Source organism: Hyperolius riggenbachi, chromosome 7 (assembly GCF_040937935.1).
Source record: "Hyperolius riggenbachi isolate aHypRig1 chromosome 7, aHypRig1.pri, whole genome shotgun sequence".
NCBI lineage: Eukaryota > Metazoa > Chordata > Amphibia > Anura > Hyperoliidae > Hyperolius > Hyperolius riggenbachi.
Genome location: NC_090652.1, coordinates 317,707,906 through 317,727,117, shown reverse-complemented (window position 1 = coordinate 317,727,117; position 19,212 = coordinate 317,707,906). Strand labels below are relative to the sequence as shown.

At 53.9% G+C, this 19,212-nt stretch overlaps 1 protein-coding gene across 1 annotated transcript in view; it reads right to left on the bottom strand.

Moving 5' to 3' along the window:
* The window catches only part of ITGB5 (integrin subunit beta 5), a 115,264-nt gene that overhangs the window by 65,634 nt on the left and 30,418 nt on the right, over positions 1–19,212 (bottom strand). The window contains exons 6-9 of the mRNA XM_068246258.1: positions 17,415–17,576; positions 15,993–16,088; positions 5,773–5,862; positions 1,637–1,771 (exon numbers count right to left, since the gene is read on the bottom strand). Of these exons, the coding sequence (XP_068102359.1) occupies positions 1,637–1,771; positions 5,773–5,862; positions 15,993–16,088; positions 17,415–17,576 (483 nt within the window). The remainder of the gene's footprint in view (positions 1–1,636; positions 1,772–5,772; positions 5,863–15,992; positions 16,089–17,414; positions 17,577–19,212) is intronic.

The following is a 19,212-nucleotide window of genomic DNA, read 5'->3' as shown; positions in this document are numbered from 1 at the left end:
TCTTAATTCTTCCTGTACTGGAAACATTATGAGACTCTTTTCTTTGCTGCTAATGTTCTATTTCTTAGTTGTACTACACATAAAATCTCATAAGTTTATTTTCACTTCAGGTTCTAAACTTAAATCTAATCAAACATAAAAGCTGCCAAACCCCTACGTGATGTGTAAGCTACATTTCATGGATTATGAACCAATGGGTCGCCTTCAGTCAGGATTTGGCCCAGAAGTTTAGTGACAGCACGCCAGGGAGAACAGAGGGCCTAAGAAGGAAGGATCAACTATCTAAATATTGACTCTTTGCATAAATTTGACGTACTTGTCAATAAAAGCCTTTGAGACGTATGAAATGCTTGTAATTATACTTCAATACACCACAGGAACACCTGACAAAAAGATCTACAAACACTGAAGCAGCAAACTTTGTGAAAAACATTTGGCCAGGACTATAGAGTGCAAGCTTCTCACTCCAACTGTGGCCCCTCCTCCTAACTCTGCCTGATGCGAATGCTTTACGGCTACAGATTGCACAAGACACGGACTCTGTCCCCACCAATCAATACTCACCTATTTCTGTGACTGGAGGTACTGCACATATAAAGTCCTGGTTGATGCTCACATTTGCTAAATGCATATTGTGTAGAATAAGTCATCACTTGCAATGCTCAACGTTTTATTCCATCATTCATTTTTAATGACTTGGCAGGCATGGTTTGCAGTGCTTATGGCCTTGTGGATGACCTCAGGTAAGTTTGCTCTTAGGCTTTTTATCCTATATCAAACTTGTCCAATCGTGGAATCGCGCATTGTATGTGTAGGATGCGGATGCATCCACCGTTAGCGTAAGGACCCCTCTAGGAGATCGGCCTTAACTCTGGCAGAGGGGCTTAACCCACATGCCTGCTGGATATGCGGCACCAACAAGCTCGTTTATTTTGGGATGTTGCGCTAGCCGCTGGCGATCTGTGAGTTTTGAGCCCAGGTCCCTTTAAATGTTGCTTTTTGCTGAGGCTTGCAGGGCTGACTTCCTGTGTGAAAGTCAGATGCAGCTTCGTTAGACTGAACAGCAGTCTGTATCCAGTCCAAACTCCTCCCCTTTATCAATCACCGAGAGCTGGGACGGGGCACCATCCATTCTCAGAGCAGACCCCGCCCACAGGAAGTAGTAGAGGGAGGAGGTGGGAGGGGCATCAGCCATTCTCTACCTGTGAACACAGAGTGGACCCGCCCACAGGAAGTAGTAGAGGGAGGAGGTGGGTGGGGCACCAGCCAGTGTATACCTGTGAAAACCGAGCTGACCACAGGAGGGAGCAGTGGGAGGAGGCACCAGTCAGTCTCTACCTGTGAATACAGAGCTGACCCCGCCCACAGGCAGGTGCAGAGGTAGGAGATAGAAAGGATCAGGTATAAAAATTGTGTAAGTAATGAGTCCCAATTTACACCCATGTCTGAGGTTCATCACACTTCCTCTGAATGATCACATGACAGCATGTGGCCACCACTCTCTGCCCTCGTCCCCACAGTACACGTTACTAAATTGGCTCCGAATGGTCACAAAACGTCTGCGGGACCCGCAGGGAGGTCAGTACGTGAATGAGGGACACCACCTTCTGCAGTTGAGAGCCCCCCCTCCACTCACCGTGTCCCCGATCATCAGCTCGCCGCACTTCCGCACCCCCGGATAGGAGACGCCATCCTGGCACGTGGCGGTGAAACTCAGCCCGAGGTCATCGGGGGTCTCTGAAACGGTTAATTCAACCTTGGAGCGAATACTCTGCAACACAAAAATTATGATAAGACTCATGACACTCAATGGTGGTTTAAAGAGACTCCGTAACAAAAATTGCATCCTGTTTTTTATCATCCTACAAGTTCCAAAAGCTATTCTAATGTGTTCTGGCTTACTGCAGCACTTTCTACTATCACAGTCTCTGTAATAAATCAATGTATCTTTCCCCTGTCAGACTTGTCGGCCTGTGTCTGGAAGGCTGCCAAGTTCTTCAGTGTTGTGGTTCTGCTATGAACTCCCCCTTCCAGGCCCCTCTATGCACACTGCCTGTGTGTTATTTAGATTAGAGCAGCTTCTCTCTTCTCTCTTATCTTTTACAAGCTGGATAAATCGTCCTCTGAGCTGGCTGGGCTTTCACATACTGAGAAATTACAGACAAGGGCAAAGCTGTTTGCAGGAAGAAAAGAGCAGCCTGAAACTTCAGTGCATGAGAGATGCAGGGAGAAAGAAACACACAAATGATCTCTTGAGATTCAAAAGGAAGGGTGTATACAGCCTGCTTGTGTATGAATGTATTTTCTATGTGTGGACATACTGTACATCAACCTACTTCCTGTTTTGGTGGCCATTTTGTTTGTTTATAAACAAACTTTTTAAAACTGTTTTCAACCACTTTTAATGCGGCGGGGAGCAGCGAAATTGTGACAGAGGGTAATAGGAGATGTCCCCTAACGCACTGGTATGTTTACTTTTGTGCGATTTTAACAATACAGATTCTCTTTAAATCAGGGAGTAGAGTTGACAGCGGTGGGCACGGGAGTTGGGAAAGGGGATTGGGGATAGCGATGGGCACAGTAGTGGGCACAGGAGTTTTGGGGGTAAGACGGTGGGTGAAGCAGTTGGTGGGGACAGCGGAAAGTACAGGGGGTGGGGACAGCAGTGGGCACAGGAGTTGGGGGCGATCCAGTGGTGGGTAAAGGGGTTGGGGACACAGGAGTTGGGGTAGGGGACATCAGTGGGTATAGGGGTTGGGGAACAGAGCAGAGGGCGGTGGGCACAGGAGTTGATAGTGCAGCGGAGAGCACAGGACTAGGGGGACAGAGTGACGTGCACAGGGGTTGGGGGGGGGGGGGACAGCGCTGGTGATGGCAGTGGGCACAAGAGTTGGGGGGGTGGGAGGGGGGACAGTGGGGGGCTGTGTGTAACTGAAAATCTGGCAGACGCAGGCAGCAGGAGGTAATTACAGGTCCTCTTTACAAGGACAATGTCAGGAAAGGGAATCTGGCGTCAGATGAGAGGACTGAAAACACAAATCCGCTCGGTGAACGTTTAATTAATGGGTTTCTTCAGACATGAAAAGCGAATAAAGCGGCAGAACAATAGCGCTGTGTTCAGACTGACAGTCAGGTGACGCCGGGGGAGGTGCACAGGTGACACCCGGCCGGGGGGGACAGGCAGTAATCACAGAGACAATTACCCAGAGAAAGGAGAACGTGCCGGGACAGGACCCTCGCCAGCTGCAGAGACTGATCCCCCCATCACTGGAGGGCAATACTGCTACTCTACACCACAGTCATTTGGGGACATCACTCATCTTCTATACCTAAATGTGCACTAATCCCTCATCTTCTGACTGCTCCTCAATCTGCACCGGCTTCTGCACTCTGAGGTGTCATGTAACAAGAGGCTGCAGTGGCTATGAAAACCTTTTCAATCATTATATAATGGATTTGGATTGGTTTTTCAAGCCTATATGACTCTGCAGGATTTCCTAAAATGTCAGTTCTAGGCGGAGTGACCTTTTAGGTGCAGTCAGGCGTCACTGGGCTGCATTAGTCAGCAGATCGCAGTCTGCACCCCCGAGGACTCTGACAGCCCCATAACCACAAATACTTGTGGCTGCACAGATGCCAAGTCATCACAGAAAGCATGCGATAGTGTTCAGCACACACAGCTGATAATATAATGTCACCTGGACCAGCTGGCCCCCCAGGGAGCTCCAGCACCCTAGGCAGCCGCCTCTGTGACCTCACGATAAGTCCGGGCGTGCACCTCAGCAGTGTTTACACTCTACGGATCAGTGAAGCTTTTCATTGCAGAAGAGAGCGAGTATTTCTTCAGGCTGCGCAGTACAAAGTGCGGCCTAATCCCGGCCTGACTCCGATGCACCACGGTGCTGCCAGGGATCACTCAAACAAGGAAAGTGAGTTTACAGAGTGAATCATCGCATTGCTGCGGTGAGGCTCACCGGGCCAGGTGGAGGGGAGAGCTCCTGGCAACTCGGGGTCATCACCATCGCCCTCTCCAATAACAAGAGCCTGGGGGGAGGGGCAGGGCAGGTGGAGGGGAGTCTAGGCAGGTGGAGGGGGGAGAGGAGAGACAAAGCAGAATGGAAAACTAAGAAGGATTATTGCACTGCGTGACAAATCTAATATCAGCATCTGTAAGATGGGAGGGGGGAGGCACAGGAAGGGGTACAGGTCAGGGTGCAGCACATTACAGGGCACAGTATTGGATGAAGTACACAGGGGGATACAGATGAGGCATGGGGGTGTGGCACATGTAGGGGCACAGGGACAGAGGATGAGGCGCAGGGGGCGTGGCATATGGAGGGGCACAGGGACAGAGGGCGTGGCACAGAGACAGAGGATGAGGCGCAGGGGGCGTTGCACCTGGAGGGGCACAGAGACAGAGGGCGTGGCATATGGAGGGGCACAGTATGGGGGCATGGCATATGGAGGGGCACAGGGACAGAGGACAGAGCAGAGGGTGCGGCGTATGGAAGGGCACAGAGACAGAGGATGAGGCGCAGGGGGCGTTGCATCTGGAGGGGCACAGAGACAGAGGGCGTGGCATATGGAGGGGCACAGTATGGGGACATGGCATATGGAGGGGCACAGGGACAGAGGGCGTGGCACAGAGACAGAGGATGAGGCGCAGGGGGCGTGGCATATGGAGGGGCACAGGGACAGAGGGCGTGGCAGAGACAGAGGATGAGGCACGGGGGCGTGGCATATGGAGGCGCACAGGGACAGAGGGCGTGGCACAGAGACAGAGGATGAGGCGCAGGGGGCGTTGCATCTGGAGAGGCACAGAGACAGAGGGCGTGGCATATGGAGGGGCACAGTATGGGGGCATGGCATATGGAGAGGCACAGGGACAGAGGACGGGGCAGAGGGTGTGGCATATGGAAGGGCACAGGGACAGAGCAGAGGGTGCGGCGTATGGAAGGGCACAGGGACAGAGGACGGGGCAGAGGGTGTGGCGTATGGAAGGGCACAGGGACAGAGGACGGGGCAGAGGGTGTGGCATATGGAAGGGCACAGGGACAGAGGACGGGGCAGAGGGTGTGGCATATGGAAGGGCACAGGGACAGAGGACGGGGCAGAGGGTGTGGCGTATGGAAGGGCACAGGGACAGAGGACGGGGCAGAGGGTGTGGCGTATGGAAGGGCACAGGAACAGAGGACGGGGCAGAGGGTGTGGCGTATGGAAGGGCACAGGGACAGAGGACGGGGCAGACGGTGTGGCATATGGAAGGGCACAGGGACAGAGGACGGGGCAGAGGGTGTGGCATATGGAAGGGCACAGGGACAGAGGACGGGGCAGAGGGTGTGGCATATGGAAGGGCACAGGGACAGAGGACTGGGCAGAGGGTGTGGCATATGAAGGGGCACAGGGATAGAGGGTGAGGCGCAGGGGGCGTGGCAAATGAAGAAACAGATGAAGGGCAGAGGGTGTGGCATATGGAAAGGGTCAGTACGGGGGCACAGGGACAGAGGATGGGGCATGTGGAGGAACAGTGGATGGTGCAGAGGGTGTGGCATATGAAGGGACAGTGGATGAGGCAGAGGGTGTGGCATAAGGAGGGGCTCAGTACGGGGACACAGGGACAGAGGATGGGGCTTATGAAGGGACAGAGGATGGGGCAGAGGGTGTGGCATAAGGAAGGGCACAGGGACAGAGGATGTGGAAGAGTGTGGCATATGGAGGGGCCCAGCATAGGGCGCAGGATGGGCACAGCAGCAGAAGGAATGGGCCACTCACGTTGTAGGCGTTTACTATCAGCTGGAGGACATTCTTGGAGCTTCCGTCCAATATCTCCACCGTGGTTCCCGGAATCAGGGCTGTGAAATTCTGACAAACACAAAGAGAAAGTCATGTGAGAATGTTGTTCTATATAACATGCTCCATATGTACCAACAGCTCCTCCACGGGGTCAGAGCGCCCAGCTGTCCCGGCAGCCAATACTAACCTCCCCTCCCTTCCCTTCCCCCCCCCCCCCGCAACACATCCGAGATACACCCAACAGCCCCTCCGTGGGGACAGAGCGCCCAGCTGTCCCAGCAGCCAATACTGACCTCCCCCCCCCCCCCCACAACACATCCGAGATACACACAACAGCCCCTCCGCGGGGTCAGAGCGCCCAGCTGTCCCAGCAGCCAATACTGACCTCCCCCCCCCCCCCCCCCACCAGCACATCCGAGATACACCCAACAGCCCCTCCGTGGGGACAGAGCGCCCAGCTCTCCCGGCAGCCAATACTAACCTCCCCTCCCCCGCAGCACATCTGAGATACACACAACAGCCCCTCCGCGGGGTCAGAGCGCCCAGCTATCCCGGCAGCCAATACTAACCTCCCCCCCCCCTCCTCCCGCAGCACATCCGAGATACACACAACAGCCCCTCCGTGGGGACAGAGCGTGCAGCTGTCACGGCAGCCAATACTGACCTCCCCCTCCCCCCCGAGCACATCCGAGATACACACAACAGCCCCTCCGCAGGGTCAGAGCGCCCAGCTATCCCGGCAGCCAATACTAACCTCCCCCTCCCCCCAGCACATCCGAGATACACACAACAGCCCCTCCGTGGGGTCAGAGCGCCCAGCTGTCCCGGCAGCCAATACTAACCTCCCCCTCCCCCCCAGCACATCCGAGATACACACAACAGCCCCTCCGTGGGGTCAGAGCGCCCAGCTGTCCCGGCAGCCAATACTAACCTCCCCCTCCCCCCCCAGCACATCCGAGATACACACAACAGCCCCTCCGCAGGGTCAGAGCGCCCAGCTCTCCCGGCAGCCAATACTAACCTCCCCCCCCCCTCCTCCCGCAGCACATCCGAGATACACACAACAGCCCCTCCGTGGGGACAGAGCGCGCAGCTGTCACGGCAGCCAATACTGACCTCCCCCTCCCCCCCCAGCACATCCGAGATACACACAACAGCCCCTCCGCAGGGTCAGAGCGCCCAGCTGTCCCAGCAGCCAATACTAACCTCCCCTCCCCCCCCCCCCCCCCCCCCAGCACATCCAAGATACACACAACAGCCCCTCCGTGGGGACAGAGCGCCCAGCTCTCCCAGCAGCCAATACTAACCTCCCCCCCCCCCCCCAGCACATCCGAGATACACACAACAGCCCCTCCGCGGGGTCAAAGCACCCAGCTGTCATGGCAGCCAATACTAACCTCTGCTCCCCCTCCCCCCGCAGCACATCAGAGATACACACAACAGCCCCTCCGTGGGGACAGAGCGCCCAGCTCTCCCGGCAGCCAATACTAACCTCTGCTCCCCCCTCCCCCCGCAGCACATCCGAGATACACACAACAGCCCCTCCGTGGGCGCAGAGCGCGCAGCTGTCCCAGCAGCCAATACTAACCTCCCCTTCCCCCCCCCCCAGCACATCCGAGATACACACAACAGCCCCTCCGTGGGGACAGAGCGCCCAGCTGTCCCAGCAGCCAATACTGACCTCTCCCCCCCCCCCCAGCACATCCGAGATACACACAACAGCCCCTCCGTGGGGACAGAGCGCCCAGCTGTCCCAGCAGCCAATACTAACCTCCCCCCCCCCCACCACATCCAAGATACACACAACAGCCCCTCCGTGGGGACAGAGCGCCCAGCTGTCCCAGCAGCCAATACTGACCTCCCCCCCCCCCCCCCCCCCCAGCACATCCGAGATACACACAACAGCCCCTCCGCGGGGTCAGAGAGCCCAGCTCTCCCGGCAGCCAATACTAACCTCTGCTCCCCCCGCAGCACATCCGAGATACACACAACAGCCCCTCCGTGGGGACAGAGCGCCCAGCTGTCCCAGCAGCCAATACTAACCTCCCCCCCCCCTCCCCCCCAGCACATCCGAGATACACACAACAGCCCCTCCGTGGGGACAGAGAGCCCAGCTGTCATGGCAGCCAATACTAACCTCTGCTCCCCCCTCCCCACACACGCAGCACATCCTAGATACACACAACAGCCCCTCTGCAGGGTCAGAGCGCCCAGCTGTCCCAGCAGCCTATACTAACCTCTGTTTTCAATAGGAAGGAGTGTCATTTGACACTTATTGGGAATTTCACAAGAAAAAAAATGGTGTGCTTGGTTTTAACGTAACTTTATTCTTTCATGAGTTATTTACAAGTTTCTGACCACTTATAAAATGTGTTCAATGTGCTGCCCATTGTGTTGGATTGTCAATGCAACCCTCTCCTCCCACTCTTTACACACTGATAGCAACACCGCAGGAGAAATGCAAGCACAGGCTTCCAGTATCCGTACCCTCTTCTCCCACTCGTCACACACTGATAGCAACACCACAGGAGAAATGCTAGCACAGGCTTCCAGTATCCATACCCTCTTCTCCCACTCCTCACACACTGATAGCAACACCGCAGGAGAAATGCCAGCACAGGCTTCCAGTATCCGTACCCTCTTCTCCCACTCCTCACACACTGATAGCAACACCGCAGGAGAAATGCCAGCACAGGCTTCCAGTATCCGTACCCTCTTCTCCTACTCTTCACACACTGATAGCAACACCGCAGGAGAAATGCAAGCACAGGCTTCCAGTATCCGTACCCTCTTCTCCCACTCGTCACACACTGATAGCAACACAGCAGGAGAAATGCCAGCACAGGCTTCCAGTATCCGTACCCTCTTCTCCCACTCTTCTTACACTGATAGCGGCACCGCAGGAGAAATGCCAGCACAGGCTTCCAGTATCTGTACCCTCTTCTTCCACTCCTCACACACTGATAGCAACACTGCAGGAGAAATGCTAGCACAGGATTCCAGTATCCGTACCCTCTTCTCCCACTCCTCACACACTGATAGCAGCACCGCAGGAGAAATGCTAGCACAGGCTTCCAGTATCCATACCCTCTTCTCCCACTCTACACACACTGAGAGCAACACCGCAGGAGAAATGCCAGCACAGGCTTCCAGTATCCGTACCCTCTTCTCCCACTCCTCACACACTGATAGCAACACCGCAGGAGAAATGCTAGCACAGGCTTCCAGTATCCGTACCCTCTTCTCCCACTCCTCACACACTGATAGCAACACCACAGGAGAAATGCCAGCACAGGCTTCCAGTATCCGTGCCCTCTCCTCCCACTCCTCACACACTGATAGCAACACCGCAGGAGAAATGCCAGCACAGGCTTCCAGTATCCGTACCCTCTTCTCCCACTCTTCACACACTGATAGCAACACCACAGGAGAAATGCTAGCACAGGCTTCCAGTATCCGTACCCTCTTCTCCCACTCCTCACACACTGATAGCAACACCGCAGGAGAAATGCCAGCACAGGCTTCCAGTATCCGTGCCCTCTTCTCCCACTCCTCACACACTGATAGCAACACTGCAGGAGAAATGCCAGCACAGGCTTCCAGTATCTGTACCCTCTTCTCCCACTCTTCACACACTGATAGCAACACCGCAGGAGAAATGCCAGCACAGGCTTCCAGTATCCGTACCCTCTTCTCCCACTCTTCACACACTGATAGCAACACTGCAGGAGAAATGCCAGCACAGGCTTCCAGTATCCGTACCCTCTTCTCCTACTCCTCACACACTGATAGCAACACCACAGGAGAAATGCCAGCACAGGCTTCCAGTATCCATACCCTCTTCTCCTACTCCTCACACACTGATAGCAACACCGCAGGAGAAATGCCAGCACAGGCTTCCAGTATCCGTACCCTCTTCTCCTACTCCTCACACACTGATAGCAACACCACAGGAGAAATGCCAGCACAGGCTTCCAGTATCCGTACCCTCTTCTCCCACTCTTCACACACTGATAGCAACACTGCAGGAGAAATGCCAGCACAGGCTTCCAGTATCCATACCCTCTTCTCCTACTCCTCACACACTGATAGCAACACCACAGGAGAAATGCCAGCAAAGGCTTCCAGTATCCGTACCCTCTTCTCCTACTCCTCACACACTGATAGCAACACCGCAGGAGAAATGCTAGCACAGGCTTCCAGTATCTGTACCCTCTTCTCCCACTCTTCACACACTTATAGCAACACCGCAGGAGAAATGCCAGCACAGGCTTCCAGTATCCGTACCCTCTTCTCCTACTCCTCACACACTGATAGCAACACCGCAGGAGAAATGCTAGCACAGGCTTCCAGTATCCATACCCTCTCCTCCCACTCCTCACCCACTGATAGCAGCACCGCAGGAGAAATGCTAGCACAGGCTTCCAGTATCCATACCCTCTTCTCCCACTCCTCACACACTGATAGCAACACCGCAGGAGAAATGCCAGCACAGGCTTCCAGTATCCGTACCCTCTCCTCCCACTCCTCACACACTGATAGCAACACCACAGGAGAAATGCTAGCACAGGCTTCCAGTATCCGTACCCTCTCCTCCCACTCCTCACACACTGATAGCAACACCACAGGAGAAATGCTAGCACAGGCTTCCAGTATCCGTAGTGTCAGGTGCTGCACATCTCATATCTTCACAGCATAGACAATTGCCTTCAGATGACCCCAAAGATAAAAGTCTAAGGGGGTCAGATCGGGAGACCTTGGGGCCATTCAACTGGCCCACGACGACCAATCCACTTTCCAGGAAACTGTTCATCTAGGAATGCTCGGACCTGACACCCATAATATGGTGGTGCACCATCTGTCTGGAAAAACTCAAGGAACGTGCCAGCTTCAGTGCAAAAAGAGGGAAACACATCATCATGAAGCAATTTCGCATATCCAGTGGCCTTGAGGTTTCCATTGATGAAGAATGGCCCCACTATCTTTGTACCCCATTTACCACACCGTCATCTGAAAGCAATTGTCTATGCTGTGAAGATACGAGATGTGCAGCACCTGAAACTACGGATACTGGAAGCCTGTGCTAGCATTTCTCCTGCAGTGTTGCTATCAGTGTGTGAAGAGTGGGAGAAGAGGGTACCGATACTGGAAGCCTGTGCTGGCATTTCTCCTGCGGTGTTGCTATCAGTGTGTGAAGAGTGGGAGAAGAGGGTACGGATACTGGAAGCCTGTGCTGGCATTTCTCCTGCGGTGTTGCTATCAGTGTGTGAAGAGTGGGAGAAGAGGGTACGGATACTGGAAGCCTGTGCTGGCATTTCTCCTGCGGTGTTGCTATCAGTGTGTGAGGAGTGGGAGAAGAGGGTACGGATACTGGAAGCCTGTGCTAGCATTTCTCCTGTGGTGTTGCTATCAGTGTGTGAAGAGTGGGAGAAGAGGGTACAGATACTGGAAGCCTGTGCTAGCATTTCTCCTGCGGTGTTGCTATCAGTGTGTGAGGAGTGGGAGAAGAGGATACAGATACTGGAAGCCTGGGCTGGCATTTCTCCTGCGGTGTTGCTATCAGTGAGTGATGAGTGTGAGAAGAGGGTACGGATACTGGAAGCCTGTGCTAGCATTTCTCCTGCGGTGTTGCTATCAGTGTGTGAGGAGTGGGAGAAGAGGGTACGGATACTGGAAGCCTGTGCTGGCATTTCTCCTGCGGTGCTGCTATCAGTGTGTGAAGAGTGGGAGGAGAGGGTACGGATACTGGAAGCCTGTGCTGGCTTTTCTCCTGCGGTGTTGCTATCAGTGTGTGAAGAGTGGGAGAAGAGGGTACGGATACTGGAAGCCTGTGCTGGCATTTCTCCTGCGGTGTTGCTATCAGTGTGTGAGGAGTGGGAGAAGAGGGTACGGATACTGGAAGCCTGTGCTGGCATTTCTCCTGCGGTGTTGCTATCAGTGTGTGAGGAGTGGGAGAAGAGGGTACGGATACTGGAAGCCTGTGCTGGCATTTCTCCTGCGGTGTTGCTATCAGTGTGTGAGGAGTGGGAGAAGAGGGTACGGATACTGGAAGCCTGTGCTGGCATTTCTCCTGCAGTGTTGCCATCAGTGTGTGAGGAGTGGGAGGAGAGGGTACGGATACTGGAAGCCTGTGCTGGCATTTCTCCTGCGGTGCTGCTATCAGTGTGTGAAGAGTGGGAGGAGAGGGTACGGATACTGGAAGCCTGTGCTAGCATTTCTCCTGCAGTGTTGCTATCAGTGTGTGAAGAGTGGGAGAAGAGGGTACGGATACTGGAAGCCTGTGCTGGCATTTCTCCTGCGGTGTTGCTATCAGTGTGTGAAGAGTGGGAGAAGAGGGTACGGATACTGGAAGCCTGTGCTGGCATTTCTCCTGCGGTGTTGCTATCAGTGTGCGAGGAGTGGGAGAAGAGGGTACGGATACTGGAAGCCTGTGCTGGCATTTCTCCTGCGGTGTTGCTATCAGTGTGTGAAGAGTGGGAGAAGAGGGTACGGATACTGGAAGCCTGTGCTGGCATTTCTCCTGCAGTGTTGCTATCAGTGTGTGAGGAGTGGGAGAAGAGGGTACGGATACTGGAAGCCTGTGCTGGCATTTCTCCTGCAGTGCTGCTATCAGTGTGTGAGGAGTGGGAGAAGAGGGTACGGATACTGGAAGCCTGTGCTAGCATTTCTCCTGCAGTGTTGCTATCAGTGTGTGAAGAGTGGGAGAAGAGGGTACGGATACTGGAAGCCTGTGCTAGCATTTCTCCTGCAGTGTTGCTATCAGTGTGTGAGGAGTGGGAGAAGAGGGTACGGATACTGGAAGCCTGTGCTAGCATTTCTCCTGCAGTGTTGCTATCAGTGTGTGAGGAGTGGGAGAAGAGGGTACGGATACTGGAAGCCTGTGCTGGCATTTCTCCTGCGGTGTTGCTATCAGTGTGTGAGGAGTGGGAGAAGAGGGTACGGATACTGGAAGCCTGTGCTGGCATTTCTCCTGCGGTGTTGCTATCAGTGTGTGAAGAGTGGGAGAAGAGGGTACGGATACTGGAAGCCTGTAATGGCATTTCTCCTGCAGTGTTGCTATCAGTGTGTGAGGAGTGGGAGAAGAGGGTACGGATACTGGAAGCCTGTGCTGGCATTTCTCCTGCGGTGCTGCTATCAGTGTGTGAAGAGTGGGAGGAGAGGGTACGGATACTGGAAGCCTGTGCTAGCATTTCTCCTGCAGTGTTGCTATCAGTGTGTGAAGAGTGGGAGAAGAGGGTACGGATACTGGAAGCCTGTGCTGGCATTTCTCCTGCGGTGTTGCTATCAGTGTGTGAAGAGTGGGAGAAGAGGGTACGGATACTGGAAGCCTGTGCTGGCATTTCTCCTGCGGTGTTGCTATCAGTGTGTGAGGAGTGGGAGAAGAGGGTACGGATACTGGAAGCCTGTGCTGGCATTTCTCCTGCGGTGTTGCTATCAGTGTGTGAGGAGTGGGAGAAGAGGGTACGGATACTGGAAGCCTGTGCTGGCATTTCTCCTGCGGTGTTGCTATCAGTGTGTGAGGAGTGGGAGAAGAGGGTACGGATACTGGAAGCCTGTGCTGGCATTTCTCCTGCTGTGTTGCTATCAGTGTGTGACGAGTGGGAGAAGAGGGTACGGATACTGGAAGCCTGTGCTTGCATTTCTCCTGCAGTGTTGCTATCAGTGTGTGAAGAGTGGGAGAAGAGGGTACAGATACTGGAAGCCTGTGCTGGCATTTCCCCTGCGGTGTTGCTATCAGTGTGTGAGGAGTGGGAGAAGAGGGTACGGATACTGGAAGCCTGTGCTAGCATTTCTCCTGCGGTGTTGCTATCAGTGTGTGAGGAGTGGGAGGAGAGGGTATGGATACTGGAAGCCTGTGCTGGCATTTCTCCTGCGGTGATGCTATCAGTGTGTGAAGAGTGGGAGAAGAGGGTACAGATACTGGAAGCCTGTGCTAGCATTTCCCCTGCGGTGTTGCTATCAGTGTGTGAAGAGTGGGAGAAGAGGGTACAGATACTGGAAGCCTGTGCTGGCATTTCTCCTGCGGTGTTGCTATCAGTGTGTGAAGAGTGGGAGGAGAGGGTACGGATACTGGAAGCCTGTGCTGGCATTTCTCCTGCAGTGCTGCTATCAGTGTGTGAAGAGTGGGAGAAGAGGGTACAGATACTGGAAGCCTGTGCTGGCATTTCTCCTGCGGTGTTGCTATCAGTGTGTGAAGAGTGGGAGGAGAGGGTACGGATACTGGAAGCCTGTGCTGGCATTTCTCCTGCAGTGCTGCTATCAGTGTGTGAAGAGTGGGAGAAGAGGGTACGGATTCTGGAAGCCTGTGCTAGCATTTCTCCTGCGGTGTTGCTATCAGTGTGTGAAGAGTGGGAGAAGAGGGTACAGATACTGGAAGCCTGTGCTGGCATTTCTCCTGCGGTGTTGCTATCAGTGTGTGAGGAGTGGGAGAAGAGGGTACAGATACTGGAAGCCTGTGCTGGCATTTCTCCTGCAGTGCTGCTATCAGTGTGTGAAGAGTGGGAGAAGAGGGTACAGATACTGGAAGCCTGTGCTGGCATTTCTCCTGCGGTGTTGCTATCAGTGTGTGAAGAGTGGGAGGAGAGGGTACGGATACTGGAAGCCTGTGCTGGCATTTCTCCTGCAGTGCTGCTATCAGTGTGTGAAGAGTGGGAGAAGAGGGTACGGATTCTGGAAGCCTGTGCTAGCATTTCTCCTGCGGTGTTGCTATCAGTGTGTGAAGAGTGGGAGAAGAGGGTACAGATACTGGAAGCCTGTGCTGGCATTTCTCCTGCGGTGTTGCTATCAGTGTGTGAGGAGTGGGAGAAGAGGGTACAGATACTGGAAGCCTGTGCTGGCATTTCTCCTGCAGTGCTGCTATCAGTGTGTGAAGAGTGGGAGAAGAGGGTACGGATTCTGGAAGCCTGTGCTGGCATTTCTCCTGCGGTGTTGCTATCAGTGTGTAAAGAGTGGGAGAAGAGGGTTGCATTGACAATCCAACACAATGGGCAGCACATTGAACACATTTTATAAGTGGTCAGAAACTTGTAAATAACTAATGAAAGAATAAAGTTACAGTAAAACCAAGCACACCATTGTTTTTCTTGTGAAATTACCAATAAGTTTGATGTGTCACATGACCCTCTTACTATTGAAAAAACAAAACCTGGATTCAAAATGGCCGACTTCAAAACGGCCGCCATGGTCACCACTCATCTTGAAAAGTTTCCCCCCTCACATATACTAATGTGCCACAAACAGGAAGTTAATATCACCAACTATTCCCATTTTATAACGGTGTATCCTTATAAATGGCCCACCCTGTAGATCTGGAATCGGTTGACTAAAAGTCTTTATGGACGTTAACCATTTCCGATGCCATCCTTAAAGGGGACCTGAACTCATAACTTCCTTTCTGCTCTAAAAGATAAGCAACAGCATAATAACCTTTACAGATTTTTTTTGTTACAGCTGATACAAATCTGGCAATAAATCTGCAGTGAGTCTACCTCCTGCTTTCGTGGAAGCAGACATGGAGCCTGATTCACCAAGCGGTGCAAAGTGTTTGCACGCTGGTGAAAAGGCCCTTATCACGCCTAAACTCACTTTAGGCATGATAAGAAGAAACTCGCGCGAAGTTACCGCGCGTAAGTGCGCGCGCAGCACCCGACGCTTCGCGCGAAGCTCCCATTAAGCCCTATGGGACTTTGCGCGCGTACGCGCGGTAACTTCGCGCGAAGAGCAGGAAAAAGCGGTGATAACTCAGTGGTGAAAAGGTCATCACGCCTAAAGTCTTTTAGGCGTGATAACTGGGTTATCACCGCTTTGTGAATCAAGCCCATAGGGTTAACATCCTGTTTGTGTTTTCACAAGACTGGGTGATTTTCATCTCATGCTAAGTACACACGATTAGATTTTCTGTCACACTGATTATTTCCGAGAGGTCAGATCTGATTTCTGATGGATTTTCTGATCAATTTTCTGTTCACCTCAATGAAAAAAAAAAAATCGATTGTAAATCAGACCTGTCGTAAATAATTGATCTGACATCGTGTGTAACTAGCATAATGGTTTACTGGACAGAAGTATAATTGGATGTGGACATCCTGGCATGCGTGTGCGAGCCCCCCAGAGAGACAGCATCTATAGAGAACACTGAAGTGATTGGCCAATGTTATTCCTCAGATCTGCAGACCATCCCACACACTGGCAGATCTTACCTTGTACAGCAGATAGTGATTCCGGGTGACGGCAAAAATCAAATTGATATTATTCTCCGATAGCTTCTCCCCCAGCAGAGCGAGAGACGGATAATCCTGCAGAGAAAGAGAGAGAGAGAGACAGGAAATATCAGTACATTATAACCCCCAGCCGCAAACACCGCTACAGCTCCCGGCAAACTACAGACACGCCCCCTCCGGCAGACCAGCGACACGGGCCCCCCGGCAGACCAGCGGCACGGGCCAGCGACACGGGCCCCCCGGCAGACCAGCGACACGGGCCCCCCGGCAGACCAGCGACACGGGCCCCCCGGCAGACCAGCGACACGGGCCCCCCGGCAGACCAGCGACACGGGCCCCCCGGCAGACCAGCGACACGGGCCCCCCGGCAGACCAGCGACACGGGCCCCCCTGGCAAACTAGCCCCGACAAACCAGCGACACGGGCCCCCGGCACACCAGTGGCACGGGCCCCGTGCAAACTGCCGACAAATGCATTCAGCGTGCATTAAATTTGCATACAAGCTGAAATTATTTGCATCATATTAACCATCTCTACTTCACACCGACTGTAATGGACTCTGAAGACTGAAAGCATGACTGGAAAACGGGAAACGATTGCTGCTCTGTGCGGCAGATTACTCATGCAGGAAAGGGAAGACACCTGGCTTCTGTGCAGTGAAGGCTAAAGCCACGCGGTACATACACTGACTTTACAGTGAGCTCTGGAAATTGATGGTCGGGTACAAACGGGAATGAAAGTAACTGCACAAAGAATAAGAGCAATTTGCTTGCCTCCTTCTCCGCTAACCCTGGATGCCCTTCCCCCTTCTGCTAACTCTGGATGCCCCTCCCCCCTTCTGCTAACCCTGGATGCCCCTCCCCCTTCTGCTAACCCTGGATGCTCTTCCCCCTTCTGCTAACTCTGGATGCCCCTCCCTTCTCCGCTAACCCTGGATGCCCCTCCCCCTTCTGCTAACCCAGGATGCTCTTCCCCCTCAGCATTCCCTTGTACAGCAGCCCCCAATGCATGTGCAGATCTTAACTTCCTGGCCGCACTCCTATGTACTGCAGCCCCAGCTAACCCGTCCTCTGTACTGTAGCCTCCCTATTCCATATGCAGCCCCTACCTGTACTATGTACTGCAGCCCCCCTCGTTCCATGTGCAGCCCCCACCTGTCCTGTGTACTGCAGCCCCTCTCTTCCATGTGCTGTGCTGTGTACTATGTACTGCACAGCTCCCAATTCTATGTGCAGCCCCCACCTGTCCTATGTACGGCAGCATCCCGATCCATGTGCAGCCCTCACCTGTCCTGTGTACTGCAGCCCCTCCTGATCCATGTGCAGCCCCCACCGGTCCTATGTACTAAAGACCCTCTGCCGTCACTCAAGTGACATCTCCAGACTACAAGACACTCCTTACCATCTGGTCGGCGGCGCTGTATTCATTATTGTCATCGAGGTGACAATGGCCATCATGTGGCTGCACCAGCCCAGCCAGCTTCCCATCCAGCGCAATGTGCGGAACGTCATCCGTGGTGATCACTAATAGGTGGGACGCCTCCGTTCTCCAGCCAATCTTCTCCTACAGAGAAAAAGAGCCAATCAGAAACAGGTCTCCAGATTTCTGAGAAACAGCTCCCCTGCTTACACACCCTACACCCACCCCCGATCTGACGCCCCTCCCCTGCTTACACACACTACACCCACCCCCCTATCTGACGCCCCTCCCCTGCTTACACACTACACTCACTCCTGATATGACGCCCATACCCCCTGTTTATACACACTACACCCACCCCCAATCTGATGCACCGCCCCTGCTTACACGCCCTACAACCCACCCCCGATATGACGCCCCTCCCCCCGCTTACACACACTACACCCACCCCCAATCTGGGCGCCCCTCCCCTTCTTACACACACTACCGCCACCCCCTATCTGACGCCCCTCCCCTGCTTACACACACTACACCCACCTCCGATCTGATGCCCCTCCCCTGCTTACACACGCTACACCCACCCCGATCTGATGCCCCTCCCCTGCTTACACACACACTACACCCACCCGCTATGACGCCCCTCCCCCATGCTTACACACACTACACCAACCCCCGATCTGATTCCCCTCCCCCCTACTTACACACTACAACCACCCCCGGTCTGACGCCACACCCCTGCTTACATACACTACACCCACCCCCGATATGACGCCTCTCCCCCCCTGCTTACACACACTACACCCACCCCTGCTATGACGCCCCCCCCCCCTGCTTACACACACTACACCCACCCCCGCTATGACGCCCCCCCCCCATGCTTACACACACTACACCAACCCCCGATCTGACGCCCCTCCCCCCTACTTACACACACTACAACCACCCCCGATCTGACGCCCCTCCCCTGCTTACACACACTACAACCACCCCCGATCTGACGCCCCTCCCCTGCTTACATACACTACACCCACCCCCGATATGACGCCTCTCCCCCCCTGCTTACATACACTACACCCACCCCCGATATGATGCCTCTCCCCCCCTGCTTACACACACACACACACACACACACACACACACAACACCAGGGCTCAGGAACCTTTTTGGCTGAGAGAGCCATAAACGCCACATATTTTACAATGTAATTCCGTGAGAGCCATACAATATGTTTCAAACTGGGACAGTAGGGCTCACATCCCTGTTGCCATGGTGATGTCAGTGACAGTTGATCTGCCAGGCAGCGGCAGTGTCAGACATGTCTTCAGCTTCTCTTGGGTTTCAGCAACATTAGCAATTTTCCCGAGAGCCAGACAGGAGTAACACCGACTAACAGGGATCAGCATTGCAGGGTTGGGATATGTGGATCAGCATTGCAGGGTTTCGCATACGGGGAGCGGTGTGAGTTGCTGTATAATTGGCAGAGGCTGACACATGAGAATCTGGCAGAGTTGGGGTACAGTGGTTAGCAGTGCAGAATTTGGGGTACAGTGGTCAGTAGTGCAGAGTTTGGGGTACAGTGGTCAGCACTGCAGAGTTGGGACATGGGTATCGGCTTTGCAGGATTTCAGATACAGGTAGCGGTGTGACTTGCTGTATAATTGGCAGAGGCTGACACATGAGAATCTGGCAGAGTTGGGGTACAGTGGTTAGCAGTGCAGAATTTGGGGTACAGTGGTCAGTAGTGCAGAGTTTGGGGTACAGTGGTCAGTAGTGCAGTTTG